The sequence below is a fragment of the Nyctereutes procyonoides genome, unplaced genomic scaffold (assembly GCF_905146905.1).
Source record: "Nyctereutes procyonoides isolate TBG_1078 unplaced genomic scaffold, NYPRO_anot_genome, whole genome shotgun sequence".
NCBI lineage: Eukaryota > Metazoa > Chordata > Mammalia > Carnivora > Canidae > Nyctereutes > Nyctereutes procyonoides.
In genome coordinates this window covers 12,611,620-12,629,012 of record NW_026575033.1, presented here as the reverse complement: position 1 = coordinate 12,629,012, position 17,393 = coordinate 12,611,620, and the positions used below count along the sequence as shown (strand labels likewise).

General features: G+C 33.7%; 1 protein-coding gene across 6 annotated transcripts in view; it reads right to left on the bottom strand.

Moving 5' to 3' along the window:
* PDS5B (PDS5 cohesin associated factor B) overlaps positions 1-17,393 on the bottom strand; it is a 180,215-nt gene that overhangs the window by 117,433 nt on the left and 45,389 nt on the right. For all 6 annotated transcript variants that reach the window (XM_055317387.1, XM_055317388.1, XM_055317391.1 and 3 more), the window contains exon 2: positions 2,514-2,640. In XM_055317387.1, coding sequence (XP_055173362.1) covers positions 2,514-2,621 — 108 coding nt within the window. In that variant the 5' untranslated portion in view covers positions 2,622-2,640. The remainder of the gene's footprint in view (positions 1-2,513; positions 2,641-17,393) is intronic.

The following is a 17,393-nucleotide window of genomic DNA, read 5'->3' as shown; positions in this document are numbered from 1 at the left end:
CTAAGCCATAAACCACTCCAGATACATGATTTGTATATTCAGTTAAATAAAAAAGAATAAAGGTTTAAGAAAGGATGATGAAAATATATTCCTGAAGGTTAAAAAGCTACCCCCAAATAACTACAATAGCATCCAACAAAATATTTCTTGTGCTATGGTAAAAGAGAACATGACATGGATAATTTATTAGGACTCAATAGTATGTATGGAGTAAACAGAAAGAACCTATAGGAAATGGTTTTTTTCAAAAACATTGACATAAAAGTAGTAGGACAGAAATAAAAATGCCGAGGAACAATACCATCTGAATTCTATAAAGAGCTTTTTCTAATTTCAGTATTATTATGAACCCTCAGCCCATATTATTCTTGCCCCAAATGAACTTTAAACTGCCTAACTTGACTGGAACACACATTTAAATGAAACACCAATGGAAAGGTGACCATTTGGCATCCACTAGATGGTGCTGCAAATACTAATCAACAAGTAGGGCTGGCCATCATCAATATTTATGACTTGGTCCTTGAAAAATACAAAGATTTCTACTCTGCTATAGAGCTAGATTTCTGAGTAATAAATTCTCCAGTGTCTTCCTGGGAATCAGTGTTCCTCACAGGGCAGATCCTCAGTTCTACTATGCCAGATGCCAGAACCAACAGTAGACTAATCCTTCCAGTCTGGCACTATAATTAGTATAAGGATACAAAGTTCAAGTCTACTAACTTTTTTATTACTTTAAAATATATCCTTTGATGGCATATGCCTATCATGAAAAAAGGCAAAGAAAAAGAAATCACAAAAGGTTCAGTACATTTTGAATAGAATGTTATAGGAAACTCTACAAATTATATAAACAATAACACTTTACATATTAGCAAATTGTTTTAATTTATAAAATTCAGACCTATACTTGTACATATCAAAAATTACTGTTAGCTTACATTAAAATCTTTTTATATTTCTCTAAGAAGGTTGCTAAAAATAGTGGGTAAGTATAAATTAGGAAAATAAATGAAGAAAAAGTATATTAACTAGATCACTGCTGAGCATAAATGTCCAAAAATAATGAAAACATACTACAAACACTAAATGTGAACACTGGAAACCATTCCACCAAAACTAACAACAAAGTTTACTCAAGGGCTAGAAAATGAAAATCTCTCAAAACTGTCTGCAATTCAAATGGTGTTATTAATTTCTTAAAAAACAAAAACCCCCAAAAAACCCCAATTAATTTCACATGCATATGTCATCTATTAAGGAAGATAACTGAGAAAATACCTCTAAAAGACAGTAAATGTTAATCAACTTATAGGTACAGTTTCTAACATTAGTTTCTTAGCAAACGTCAGAGATATTTACCTATCACTGCTGAAATATAAACTAATCCGAAGAAATGTATTCACTTCTCTTAAAAAATCAATAGGTGAAAAGAATGTAGATACAGAGAAAAAGGAAAGTGTCACATATAAAGGATTTGTAGCTTCACTATTTTTAACAAAATATATGTAAGTTCCTAACTAGCACATACTGTTAATTTTAATCTGCTCAAAGACATCTTTTCCTTTGAATAATAAAAAAAATAAAATCTGATATCTGACATTCTAATACTTTATAACACAAAGTTGTAAGACTAATGCTTTACGTGAAATTGATGAGTATTCAGGTCCTCTTCTTCTAATAAAAATAAACCATGTAGTAAGAGCTATAAAACAGTACTTTGCTTCAAAGCTCCTGGGTCTTCAATGATTAAATAAGGCAAATTTTCCAGTCTTGAAATATAGACAAATAATAACATATCAAGCAACATAAATGTCTAGGTAGATACAATCCAGAAGGGAAAAAAATGCTCAAAAATAACAACTAGCTGATAAATCAGCTTAGCATTCTTCTTGGCCATTCTGTTCTTTTAACCATTTTACAATCACATGCACCATCACTGCTCTGAAAAAAGGTAAAATATTGTTCAAACACATATAAGGAGACTAGCTATACAGTGACCACCTCATCTATGGAAATTCACCTTCAATCTTGATTCACTGCTGCATGTCAGAAGCAGAGAGAAGCCGAAAGTAAAACTCTTTAACCTACAGCCAAAATAACTTACAGGTAAGTTAAATACAGCCTAATGCTCAGTACAGAGACTTAAAACTTCCTTTCTTAATTAAAGAAATTATTTTTTGTAAAATGATGACATATAGGGCAAAGGACAACTTTATACAGACAACAATGAATTTAATAAGAGTACTACAGATTTATTCTTTATATCCAAGTTTAGGAGGCCCTAGAAAAATCTAACCTTCACCCTTCCAGTTGCTCTTCCCTTAACAGTAGCTAAGGAAACCCTACATTTCTTTACCTACTTCCACTCTCCTTGATCCTTTCCCTGCCATTTTTAGCTTCCATTTGCTTTTTTAAGGTGTCCTAACAAAATACAGCCCTACATGATTTCCCCAGGTAGCCCCTCCACTCTAAACAGATGTCCTATAAAACATAACACAAATTTTACTCACCTTTAACCGTCTCACCATCTCCTCTTTAGATATTTTATCTGAGATTTCCTTGACACCAGGAGGATAAGTAATTTTTCCATCATTGGTTCTTGTCTTTGAATGAGCCATGATGGAAATATTTTTACCCCTAAAACAAGAAAACTATTAGATGCAAACCAAAAAACAGGCAAAAACAAAATTAATACTAAACATAAAAAGTAACCTGTCCCATCACCAAATAATTTATAACTAATTCCTAATATATAGTAGTTCACTTATTAATGAAAAACATTTGATTAAGCATTTCCTCAATTTTTTTCAATTATATTTATTGTATTTTCACTTCCATTTTTACTAGTAGCAAACTGGGTTATCTGCACTAACTCTCCAACTACAACAAGTATAAATAACAGAAAAAAAAATCCAAAATAAACATTTTTTAAAGCACCACAAATTACTTGTCCCAAATAAAAGAGAATAGAGGAATCCAGTGACATAAATGGAGCACTGGAGCATTATATTCATTTATGCCCTGAGGGCATTGGCAAACCCTGACAAATCTGGAGTTCAGTTTTGGTGTCTTATGAAGCAAAGGGGACAGAATCTCAACCTGTCAACCAAGATGGAACATCAAATAAGAGACCCTCCTGACATCAATGTGCAATATCACCCCATCTCCAAAAAGGTAACACCGAGAGATTAGTCAGAAATCAACGTGTGCCCATGATCCCATCAACAGCCACAGGGGAAAGCAGAGAAAGCTGCTTTGGAACTAAGCAGAGCAACATAATAATAGATACAGCTAATTAGTTTTTGCCATGGTCCTGCACATTTGCTGTGATTCACATTACCTAAGTTGTCCAGAGAACCTCAACACCTGAATGCAGTGACCCTTGGCTGGCAGTACCACCAAGAACCTAAAGTAAGCAAAATTCTACCCTCAAAGAATACTAATCATGAGGTTTCTAGGACAATGAATTTTACCAAGTCAAAAATAATCAAACACCTAAGGAAACATGATACCATGAGCAAGAATCAGCAGAAATACCAGGCACCAAGACAGGACACACAAAGACTTTAGATATTACAATTCTCAAACATATTACAAAACTACTATATTTAATGCTTTTAAGAAATAAAAGTCTAACCCAAGGAATAAATAAACCGGAACAAAGAGCAGAACTTCTAAAAATGAAAAATACAAAAACTGAAATTAAAAACTCAATGGACAAGCTTATTAGCAAAATAGAAAAAGCTATTAGAATTAGTTAAGTGCAAGAGAAATTAGAAGAATACAGAGAAGAAAAGTTTACCTTATGACTCATGGGAGTATCAAAAGAAAAATGAAAGCAAAGGCTTCTGAGTAGAACAGCATAAAATATCAATCCATAAATTCAAGAAGCCAAACAGAATTAAACTCAAAATAAGAAGAACTGTAGAAAACAAACAAAACCTTAAAGTAATTGTATTACCTTGGAAGGAACAGTATTTAAACTAATAAGTGGCTTCTCAACAGCACAATATAAGCCAAAAGACAGGAAAATGTCATCCCCAATGAGGGGAAAAACATAACTGCAAAGCTAAAGTTTACATCCAATGAATATAATTTTCAAGAACAGGATGAAAATACAAATTAGCCAAGCAAAAATTGGAAACTATAGGTAAACATATATAGCACTTACAACACCACTTAGCACATACTACATACTTTACGCTATACATATATGATATACATGATGGGGTTAAAAAAAAAGATCTTAAAATTTCAATATAAAGAGCTTAAAATTTTTTTTAAAAAGTATGGATATGAGACACTGAAAGCAAAAGGATGGGAAAAAATACTATGCACACACTAAATCCAATTACAAAATGGGCAAAAAGACATATGAAGGAAATTCAAATGGCAAATAAGCATACGAAAAAATATTCAACACCATTAATCTTTAGGGAAAGATAAAGCCACAATTAGATATCATTATATACTATTAGACTGGCTAAAACAGACAACAGAAATAATTTCAACTGTAGGCAAGGATGTGAAGAAACAATCTAGACACTGGTGGTAGAAATGTAAAATAGTACAATCATATTTGAAAATCATCTGGCAGTTTGTCATAATACTGAATATGTACTTACCATACAAACCAGCCATTGCACCCCTGGGAATTTTTCCCAAGAAATTAGTTTGTGTTCATGCAAATCTGTACAAGAATATTTGTAAGAGCTTTATTCATATAGGCCAAAACTGGAAGCAATCCAAAGCCCTTCAATGAATGAATGGTTAAACAAACTCTGATAGATCCACACAATGCACTACTACTCAGCAGTAAAAAGGACTGATTGATACATGCAATAACTTATTGTCATTACACTTATTGAAAGAGCCAGTCTCAAAAGATTATGTGTATATGGTTTCATTAATTTAACATTCTCAAAATACAAAACTACAGATATGGAGAACAGATGAGTAGTTACCAGGGTACAGAGATGAGACTAACCAGTAGCATTACAGAATTCCTTTATAATTCTGTGTCTTGACTATGATAGTAATGATATGAATCTATACTCAGGATCAAACTATACAGAAGACAGACTACATAAAGACAGAATATTGTGCAGAAACTTGAGAAAACAGAGTAAAATCAGTAATCTAATTAACAATATTATACCAATGTCAACTTTGTTATTGTACTAAAAGTTACATAATATGACACTACTGGCAAAAAATGAGTGAAGAGTTCACAGAATTCTATGTACTAATTTTACAACTTTATGTCTACAATTATTTCAAAATAAAAAGGTTTAATAGGAAACCAATCAATGTACTCCTATGGATAGCAAATAAATTTAAAAATATAATTTACATAGAAGATAATAAAGTATCTACAAGTTAAACAAAAGATGTACTTTTACAGAAAAAATCATAAAGCTTTACAGATAAAAATTAAAATTTAAATAAATCAAGACATATCGTGGACTGTTTCAAATACTACAAAGATAGCAGACCTTCCCAGTGAATAAATCTCAATTTAATAAAAATTAAAATTATATAAATAAATATAAATCTCAATTTAATAAAAATTAAAATTTAAATAAATCAAGACATATCGTGTACTGTTTCAAATACTACAAAGATAGCAGACCTTCCCAGTGAATAAATCTCAATTAAGCCCAGGTTTTGATTTTTAAAAGAAACATGGCAAATTTTTCTAAAACTTTATATTAAGTGTAAAAGGGCAAAAATAACAAGATACTTGAAGAAAAAAACTGTAAATGGGTTTGTTCTCAAATATTAAAACCCATTATAAAGCTAAAGTAATTTAGACATGTAGTACTGACACAAAAAAAGAAAAAAAAATAAATGGGAAATATTAGCCTAGAAACATACCCTTCATGAGTGTTATATGTAAAATTTAATATGTGAAAACAGTGGCAGGGCACATCAGTAAAAAAAGATCAGAGAGAACAAAATAAAAAGTTCCAAATACTGTCTAATATTTTAACAATATTAAGTCTTCCAATCCATGAACATTGGATATCTTTCCATCTATTTGTGTCTTATTTCTTTCATCAAGGTATTGCAGTTTTCAGTATACAGGCCTTGGCAAAGTATTGTCAATACTTGGTAAGTAACTTTTTTCTTTTTGATACTATTATGATGGAATCCTTTTAGTAATCTCCTTTTCAGATAGTTCATTGGTGTATTTAAATATGTAACTGATTTTGGCATGCTGATGGTGTATCCTGCAACTTTAATAGAGTAGTCTAAAAAAATTTTTGTAGAGTCTTTAAGAGTGTTTTCTACATATAGATCATGTGATCTATGAACAGGAAATTATACTTCCTTTCCATTTTGGATTCCTTTTATTTCTTGCCTTTATTGTCTAATTGCTCTAATTGTCTAACTTCCAGTACCATGGTCAATAAAGTGGCAAGAGTGGGCATCCTTGTCTTGTTCTTGATCTTAGAAGGCAACTTTCCATGTTCACCATTGAGAAATGCAAATCAGAACAAGGTATCACTTCACTCCTATTAGAATGGCCATTATCAAAAAAACAAAAGCAAACAAATGTTGACAAAGATGTGAAGAATAAAGAATTCTTGTACACTGTTGGTGGGAATGTAAAATGATACAGCCACTATGGGAAGCAGTATGGAGGTTCCTCAAAAAAATAAATATAGAACTATCATATAATCCAGTAATCCTGATCCTGGGTATATATCCAAAAAAACAAACAAACAACAAAAAAAAGGAAATCCGTAACTGTAAGAGGTACTTGCACACTCATTTTCACTGCAGTATTATTCACAATACCAAGATGTGGAAAGAACCCACATCATCAATAGATGAATGGATAAAGAAAAAGTGGCTTATACATACAATAGAACATTATTCCGGGTTAAAAAAGAATATCCTACCATTTGCAGTAACTTGGATGGACCTGGAAGACATTATGCTGAGTGAAATGTCAGTCACAGAAGGGCAAATACATGATTTGCATGATTCCATTTATAGGAGTTATCTAAAATAGTCAAGCTTATAGAAGCAGAACAGTGGCTGCCAGAAGATGAGAGTAGAAAATGGAGAGTTGTTATTCAATGGGCATAAAGTTATAGTTATACAATATGATTAAGTTCTGGAAATGTTTTCTATACGACAAAGCACCTACAGTTAATACAGTATTGTGCATTTAAGAATATAAGAGGGTAGATTTCATGTTAAGTGTTCTTACAAAAAGAAAAAAAAAAGCAAAAGGACAGAAGGAAACTTTTGGAAATAAAGCTATGCTTCCTGGAAATGATGCCTGTATGTTATAGCATCACAGGTGTTGTATATAATATGTATGCAGTTTTTTTCTCTGTATCAGTTACAGTTCAATAAATCTATTTTAAAAAAAAGATTTTCAAACACCCTTTGGGAAGGAAAATGCTTTGCCCCACCTGCTGGAAAAAAAGAGGAGGGCAAGGCGGGAAGAGGAAAAATGACGACAATGATGGCAGTGGCCAGTTGGGCACTTAGATTTCCAAAAGGTATCTGAGCTCGGGACAGATTTGGGAATCCTCGGTAATAGTTAAAACCAGGGGCATAGATGAGAGCATTCAGTAAAATCTCGTAAAGTGAGGGGAGGTAAAAGAAGACCCATTTTTTAAGGAACAGGCAGGCAAAAAAGATGTTGCAAAGAAATTTGAAAATGATCAAAGAGGTATGTAGAAGATCCAGGTTATCTGGATCAGAAAGTAGGGGGTACACCAATTTTCAAGACAGGGAGTGGTCAACAGTACTAGACTCTGCAAAGAGGTCAAGAGGAAAAAAACTAAAGAGAATCCATTCAGAGATTAACTGTAAACTAGTCTAAGGGATCTTACTGATGAAAATGTTCTAAATCTGAACTACAGTGATGAGTACACATCTCAGTAAATTTGCCTAAAAAAACACTGATTTGGTACACCTGAAATAGTTAACTTTTAATAATGTTATATGTAAAGTTCAATAAAGTTAAAAAATTTTTTTTAATTATTTCAAGTTCTGAGACACTTTAATACCTCTATAGAAGAAAAATGACATCATACCTTTATCTCATACCTTACACAAAATGAATTCCAGGTAAATTAGTGACCTAAAATATAAAAACTTTTAGAATATGACACAGAACAATTACATGACCTCAGGTTAGGAAAAGCAAGAACCAAGGTCCATAGCTGTGTTCCTTCGACCAAAGAAGATATTTAATATTTAGCAAGGGCCCAGAACAAATCATTTCAGAAGAAGGTAAATAAATGGTAAATAAATTCCCAGTTTTCCACAGAATCTGGAATGCAAGAAAGTCTGCCTTGCCCAAACAGAAGTAAAAGCTGATGCTTATCATTCCTAATGATACACAATTGTGACCACAGACTGCAACTAAATAATGTGGACATGGGTGCCTTTGTAGAATAAACTCATCCACATAGTGTAAAAAAAAAAAAAAAAAAAAAAATTGTCAAGTGTCTGTTACTTGCATAACTCTTTAGCAGTGACTATAGGGCAAAATTAAGATGGATCTCAAATCTATTTTTAAAAATCCCCCTAAATAATTAAATCACAATAAATTCTAAAATTATCCTAACAGAAATAACAAGCTTGGAAAATATAAGCTGAAAGAAACCCCACTTCTATAAGTGAATGGGAGTGAAGCAATAATATATAGAACAAAAAAGGACAGAGAAAACAGTTCAAAATATGTTACAAATCAGGAGAAGAAAATTCAGAATTTGTTACTTAGGATCTAGAAGTGTGATTGAAGGAAAAGGTGGAAGGAAGTAAAGGGAGTTAAGGAGGAAAAGATAAGAGCCAACAAAGGGGCAGGTTTACTCAGTATGCACTTCAATTTTTATAAATAAAAGTACTAGAAGTAGATATGAAATACCTCTGTGAATATATACAAGCTGTCTTCAGAATAGGACATATTTACTGTCCCTTGTCTACCAAGCAAACTCCATGTACCTTAAAGTCTCAAGTCTATAAGTCTATGTTTAAACTCACCCTCACTTCTCCAAGTAGAGCAAGGTTCCTTCCCTACAGCTAGAAAAACTCTGAATACATCATAATTAGCATTTATCATATATTTAGTAAACGTCTTATTCTGTCTGTTTCTCTTACTAGGCTGTAAGCTCTATAAGCCAAGGATAGTATATCATTTTTATGCTAGCATCCATTCCAGAGCCTATTCTGGAAATCCTTGCTGAATGAATGACCAGAACTATTCTGAAATGGTGGCTACAACAGGCATTACAAACCAGATAGAGGAGAAATCAAGTATAGTAAAACCAGGCAGGAAACCTACAAACATCCCAGATGAGAAGAAGGAGCCAACTGCAGGCAATCATGGGAAAACAAGAAAATAGATTTAAAGATTTATGAATGATTTTTAAGGAAAAAATCAGAAAAAAAAAAAGAGAAAGAGATCAAGTCTTGGGGGAAAAAAATCTCATCTAGAAGGCAACTAAAAATGTAGATCTGAAGTTTCAGAAAAAAAAAAATCAAGGCCAGAAATATTTTAGGACCCTGCACAGCTCATGCTTTATGGGTTTACAAAATCAATTAAGAAAATGTATAGGATTAGCTGAGACACCAAGACTGAATTTGCAGGAAATATCTATACTGATACATGGAGGGGGATAGGAAGAAAAACGGAAGAGAGTCAGAAAGGTAGAAAAATGTTTAAAAAAACCTAGAAAAAAATGTTCGAAGGTGAAGGGGTGGCAGGCATACTGTGCTCATTATTTCAGAAATATGCACTGCTGAAACATACAAAATGACCTCAGAGAATACTCCCTTGGACTTGGCAAGGTGACTTTTAAGAAGGAAGTTTCTAGAGAATAATAGGAATAAACACCAAACTGCAACATAAGAGAGAAAAAAAAAAGGTATAAAGGAGAAAAAGAGAAAAAGAGCAATGCTAAGGAAGAAGGGAAGGGTCTAGGAAATAAATAGGATCTTCAATGCTATCAGAAATGAAAAATAAGAGTGATATATAGCTGCTCTTCTTAGGTTTAACAGACTATCAAAGAAATTATCTGACATAATTTATTGCATCTCTGTGGAATTTCAATTATTCACATTTAAGGTAGGGTAGATACACTAAAAGTGAGAAAATATACTTTAAAAAATAATTTATATAAAACTAATGTCAGAATCCATTTTATATACTACATACACTATAGAACAAAGTACTAATTCTAGTCTCTAAAATATATTCAAAAAAATTAAAAAAAAATAAAAAAAATTAAAATATATTCATTTTTAGTTTCACCAATTTATACTAAAACCATAATCCAGAATTTCCCTTTCAAAGGGTAGTGTGAAACAAATACTTTCAGATAGCAGTTAATTTTACTGTATGCACTATGTATTATATTTACATTTTTATGTCCAGTATGATCAATAAGTAAAATACAAGAAAATTTTCTAATAGTAAATAGCTTGTACAATCTCTGAATAAATTCAAATAAAAATGATCTTTAATTAAAGGAAATGTATCAGTATTTTTTAAAAATCATACTGATGTGCTAGGAAGAAAAAAAATGAAATCAGCATTCTTCATTCTGATATTATCAGATGTAAATAAATGTTAAGTTGAAATAAGACTGAAGTAAAAATATTTAAGATCCTTTCAGTGAATGGAAAAGAAGAGCAAGGGTAAGAGCAATAGGAGTAATCATTTTTTAATCGATCCAAGAAGAGATAAAGACAGGCATCTGTCATTTTCATGATTTTTCTTAAAAATCCCGTATGTAACACGCTCAGGGTCACCTATCAAATCAAACTACTACTAGAATCTCTACTTGGCCATGTTTATTAAAAAATATTTTTCCTCCTGGGATTTGACACAGATAAAGATGGAATTCGAATGAAAAAAGATTTGTGAAGAGCCTGGTTAACTGCAAAAGGCAGTCTTCCCACAACACGTACCTCTTATAACCAGCAGATGGTGCCCTCCATAAAGACAACCCTTCCAGTACACAGTCATTAGGGAGAATAAGTCAGGCTTATCTTAGGCCAGAGACAATTAAAAAGCTGTTTTAAGTATTTCCTAAGAGAATAAAAGACTAAATAAATTATGTTAATTTTACCTAAGTATATAACCTTAAGGCCACGTTTACATATTTTCCATCTATTCAACAAAAAGCTGTTTTCCATATACAGTGTCACCACTAAGCCACCATGCAATTTGAATTCATCTGTTTTAATTTGAATTAAGTGTATTTAATAGTTACCTTTCTGAGTTCTGGTAAAACAAAATAATTTCCAATGGTTTAGGAAGTCCTTTTAGAAAGCAAATTCATTCTGTTCATATTTTTGGCAATGTCTATTTATAAAAGGTTAAATGTATTTCTTGCCTAGGTCCTTTTTAAAGACCATCAATCTTACAGAAGGGAGTAAAGTTAAACTTAACTGGTTCAAACAGAGAAAGAGCCCCAGGCCGTAGAACATCTCAACTAGCACCAGTTTCTAACTAACAGTACAGAAAGTACTGTTAAATCTCTTTAAACAGTATTTTTTACATTTATAATGATAGTATCTCTCATTTATTGAATGACTGGTACTTCTCTAGTCAGTTATCAGATCAATGTCCCATTCAGTGGGGGGATAAAATTATGTATTCCTCTATGCATATCAAACCTCATGCACACATTCTTGCACAACCCCCCATTCTTAATAAATTTGCCTCAATTGCAATTGAGAAAATAGAAGCTCTAACAAACAGGAATTTCCCTCAGTCTCCCATCACTAATCTACTGGTCCACCTAGTACATTTATAGCAACTCTCATTCCCTCCTGTTATTATAAAATATGTTAGTCTTATATAAAAAACTAATCCCTTCACAGGTACACAAAATCTCATCTACAGATGTATCAAATACTCACTTCACTAGTTGTCTCCCCTTCCCTCTGCATCAGCATCTTCAGTGTCTAGTAGATCCCTTCTCTAGCACCCAATATACTGTTCTTGAATGGAAGGAATACTATAGCACACTTGCTTAGACTAGTCTTCTCTCAAATTATCCTCACAGCCAACCTTCTCAAAAAGTGTATTTTCTACCTTCACATCTTCAGTTTCCATTTACTTTTCACACTATAACAATCCTTTTTCCATCACCTGCCAATAATGCTTTTGCCATAATTATTGTAGTGGACTTCAAAAACAGTAACAGATTTTTCCCTTCTCTATTATCTACACCCTTGCGATGTGACTTTGTTGCTCCTCCAATCAAAAGGAGTGTTTTTCCCATCCTTGAATCTGAAATGATCTTATGACTTGATCCAACAGGGCATCTGGCAAGCTTAGTGTTTCTGCCTTTGAGGTTACTGACTTGCTGCTCTTGGAACTCTACTGAACATGTGCACAAGCCCAGAAATTATCCTACTGGAAAATCAGAGTCCCCATTTTTCTTGTCATGATCATCATGAGCAAGTCAGCCCCAGGCAAACTAGCAGGTGATCACCATGTAGATTCATGAGGAAGCCCAGGTAAGAGGTCACTAAAGCTGACCCAGATGAGTAGAACTGTCCAGCTACTGCCCAGCTAAACCAAACTCAATTATCAACCTGCAGAATCAGGAGCCACATAAATGGTGGTTGTTTTAAGCTGTTATGTTTTGGGGTGAGTCATCATGCAATGAAAGCTAACCAAAAGTCATCACTGACTTCCCCGTTGTTGAATCAAATGAACACTTTTCTAATCCTTACTTAATTACTCAGCAGTATGAAACCCAGTTGATGGAATCCTCCTCCCTTGAAACATTGTTTTCCTCTGGTTTCTATTCCACTTTACCTCTTCCTGATTTTCCTCCCACCTTACTGGTCACTCTGGTCTTTGTTGTTTCCTTCTCTACCCAGTCTCTAAATATTAGTAATTCATGAAAACTCAATTCCAACCCTTTTATTCATTTTTATTAAGTAGGCTCCATGCCCAGCATGAGCTCAACGCAGGGCTTGAACTGACAACCCTGAAATCAAGACCTGAGCTGAGATCAACAATCGGGTACTTAACCAACTGAGCAACCCAGCCACCTTTATTCACTTTTTAATCTATATTTTTTTCTCCAGAGTTTTGCCTTAAGTTTTTTTAAAACCTACACACACACACACACACACACACACACACACACACACACCTACACTTTAAAGACTTTAAAGTAACACATACCCTACCAATAGATCTCTTATGAACACTAGTCCATCTACACAACTAGTTAACATTTCCACTTGGTTTACTGAGAAAGGCATGCTGAACTTAAAATCCCCAAAACTAAACAACAAACTATCTCCCAACTTCTTCCCCCTCCAAAATAACCTACTTTCTCCTATCTTCTCTCTGTATATGGTGCAATAGGGTATCCAAATTGTTCCTCCCAGAAAACTGGGGGAGTGGCCCCTTCAACATTTAAAAGTAACCAAGTCCTGTAAATGCTACCTGCTAAATATAAATTAAACCTACTTTCATTTGGCCATCATTTCACCACAACTTTATCTAAGCCACCTCCATTCATTCTTCATATAGCAGCCAGAATGATCTAAGGTACACTAACGTCTTCATATCACTGCCTTACTTAAAATTCTTAAAAGAGGTTTCTAGTGTCCTTAGAGTTAAGTTCTAAATATACTATCCTGACTACTTTAATCACTATACTCCTGTCACACCTCTATTTTTTAAAGGCTCCAAATCAAGATCCATCTGTCTCAGTCTGTAATATTCTTTCTCTTCAAAAACTTTTTCCTCCTATCATCCCTTCTCCTCATGCCTGGCTAACACTGATTTTTCAGTCTCACATGTCAAACCTCAGGTATGCTTTCCTGAGTCTACCCAAACTAAATTAAATCTCTATTACATGCTCTCAACATCACTCCTGTACTTTTCCTTCAAAGAATTTATCATAATTATAGGTGTTCATCCTTTAATGTCTGTATCTCCTTTTGAACTTTTATGAACTATATGGAACAAGAATCCAATTCTGTTCACTGCTGTATACCTAAGTGCATAATACAATGATGGACAAAAAAGCAAGAGCTCAACATATATACCAATTTATTCATTCATCTGTTGATGGATTGTTTCCATTTAGGTTGTTTCGACTTACAGCTTTTATCAATACTGCTGTAAAACGAGGTGTACAAGTATCTCTGCAACATCCCACTTTCAATTTTTTTCAGTATATACTTAGGATTTTATGAATTCTTTGCGGAAAAATGTTTATTTGAGTCCTTTGCCAATTTTTAAATGGTCTTTGTGCTGCTGAGTTACAGGCATTCTTTATACAGTCTAAACATTAAATCCTTATCTGATATATCATTTACAAATATTTTCTCCCATTCTGAAGGATGTCTTTTCCCTTTCTTAATGTCTTTTAACGCACAAGTTTTTAATTTCTATGGGGGCAAATTTATTCCTTTTCTTTTATGGCTCTTGCTGATGGTATCATAGCTAAGAATTTATTGCCAAATCCACGGTCATGAAATTTTACCGCTGTGTGTTATTCTAAAAGCTTATGGCATTAGCTCTTTAGGCTCTTGATCCACTTTGAACTAATTTATGTATATTGTTTGAGATATGGATCCAACCTTCACTCTTTTGCATGTAGAAATACAGTTCTTCCAGTGTCATCTGTTAAAAACTATCCTTTTCCTGTTTATTTTTAATAAAGATGTCCTGGGTTCTCCTCTATAAATTCTGATTCAGCAGGTATGGGGAGAGACTTCAGATTCCCCATTTTTAAGGACTGTCTCAGATATTTCCCATGGTCAAACAAGTTTGAAGAACAGTAAAGAATACAACCTCAAATACTTGATTCATATTCTAAAGCACTCAAAGAACTATTTCTTTTTGATCCTTGCTTAGCCCTCAGATACACTCAGCTTATGCTACATCCAGGTGAGGACTTAGATAAGAGCCCTTAATTTTCACAAAAGGTTTCAACCTTACCATCTGCACATCTGATCTCTAAAATATAGGCTTTACCAAAATAAGGAACACCAACTTGCCACGATGTAAATTCATGCCATTCACGTTTTTAGTTAATTAAATTTGAGCATCTATTATACCCCAGCACTGTTTGAGCTATAGGGGATACGGCAGTTAAGACAAAGATTCTTGCTTTCTTGGGACTTAAAAGTTGGTGTGAGAAGACAAGTATATGTGTTTTTGTTAGGTAATGTAAAATGTTAAGAAAATTAAGGGTAAGTGGCAAAAGAAGCTGTTTTAGATTGCAAAGAGACATTTGGATGAAGTGACATTTGAGCAGAAACCTGGAACAGAGTAAGAGAATAAATCAGACAAAAACCAACAGCAGAATATTCAAGCCAGAGTGAGGCCCAAAGATGAACAATAATATACTACCCAACTGTCAGCAATGAAGCCCAGTTAGAATTCAAGGGTTATGAAGAATTTTTAAAATTTTAAAAGAGAAATCCAATTCATCTCTTCTTCCAGATCAGGGCTTCTCAATCCAAACATCATTGGTTGATGTTTTTGCTCAGAATTCCTTAATGTGGGTGGGCATCTGAGTGTTCCTTTGCATTCTAAGATAGCAGCATCCCTGGACTTGGCCCACCTGACACCAGTAACACACACACGAACACCAGTTTTACACAAAACCTAAAATGTCTCCAGGTATTGCCAAATTCCCTCACAAAGCAAAATACACTCTAGAATGAGAACACTGCTCCAGAAGTGCCACGTAGAAAAACCATAAAAATGGGCTTTAAAAAGCCTATGAACCACGCAGTCATCTGAATGAGTACATAAAGTCTACAAGTGTGAAAAATGTGTTTCTAGAGATAAGGTGCAGAAATTAGAATATCTAAAAGGCTAATTATGCAGAAATTAGAATATCTAAAAGGCTAATGATTCTGGGGCAGCCCAGCTGGCTCAGCGGTTTAGGCCCATCTTCAACCCAGGGCCTGATCCTGGAGACCTGGGATAGAGTCCCACATCCGGTTCCCTGCATGGAGCCTGCTTCTCCCTCTGCCTATGTCTCTGCCTCTCTCTCTCTGTGTCTCTCATGAATAAATAAATAAATAAATAAATCTAAATAAATAAGTAAATAAGTAAATAAATAATAAAAGCTAATGCCTCAAAAAAGTTAAAGAATGTTTTAATGTTTTAATTGGGTTACTAACTAGTAAGATTGTATCAATGCACAAATTCCTAGAAACATACCCACTTCCAAGACTGAATCAACAAAAAATACAAAATCTGGGACGCCTGTGTGGATCAGTAGTTGAGCATCTGCCTTCGGCTCAGGTCGTGATCCAGGGGACCTAGGCTCGAGTCCCACATCAGCCTCCCCACAGGAGCCTGCTTCTCCCTCTGCCTGTATCTCTGCCTCTCTGTGTCTCTCATAAATAAAATCTTTAAAAAAAATTTTTAATCAAAAAAATATGAATATATATCTATATATAAAGATACACACACACACACACACACACACACACACATATACACACACATATTTTTTAAATGGCTTAAATAATATGTGAAAGCTCTAGGTCTGAGTCACATCTGTCCTAGCACCTACATATTTGATTTCAATAGGCTGCACTTTGATTTCTCCCCCCCTTCATCACAAAACCCATTAAAAGCCTATAAAACCTGCCACTGAATTTACTGAAAGATGTTTTTGAAAAATCATAACCAACTATCATTACCATCCCTATTTAACAAATGAAGAAACCAAGGCCAAGATAAGTTGACGGATTTACCCAGGATCAGAAAGCTCTTGAATGACAGAACTGGAAGTACACCCTAGCTAAATGGTTATATGACAAGAAACAGCCACAAGAGCAAACCTAACTTTGTGTTTTTATTTGAAAAGCAAAATAAGGAACACTGTAATTATGGTACATAACCAATAAATGCCTAACAAACTATCCTCAAAGAACGTAAGATGAGTATCACACAGAAATATCAATCTTACATTAATAAGATTAATGTTGACTAAGACCAAAAACTTAAAACGTGGTCAGGGGAAGTGAATCTTTTTCTGACACCTGAATCCTCACTGAACTCTCAGTAGGTTGGTGAGTGATATAAAGGATAACCCTACAACATACCTAGAATAAACAGAAATGGGTTTTATTTACTTTTTTTAATCCCTCAATGCAATCCAAAGTACAACTCAAACTATTTAAAATATGCTTCAATTCTACAGGAATGGGGAGAGACAATTCTAAGAAATGGGGAGAAAAAAAAGAAATGGGGAGCAAACACAAGCATCCAAAAAGTGATCTCAATGTCGGTGTTAATCTAAAAGAAATAAATCTAAATACACAAAGCAATGATTCTTCAAACTTATTTTAATAATGAAACTCATTCTTCTAACCCGAATCTTATAACAATGTATAGTAAAACAGATTAAAGG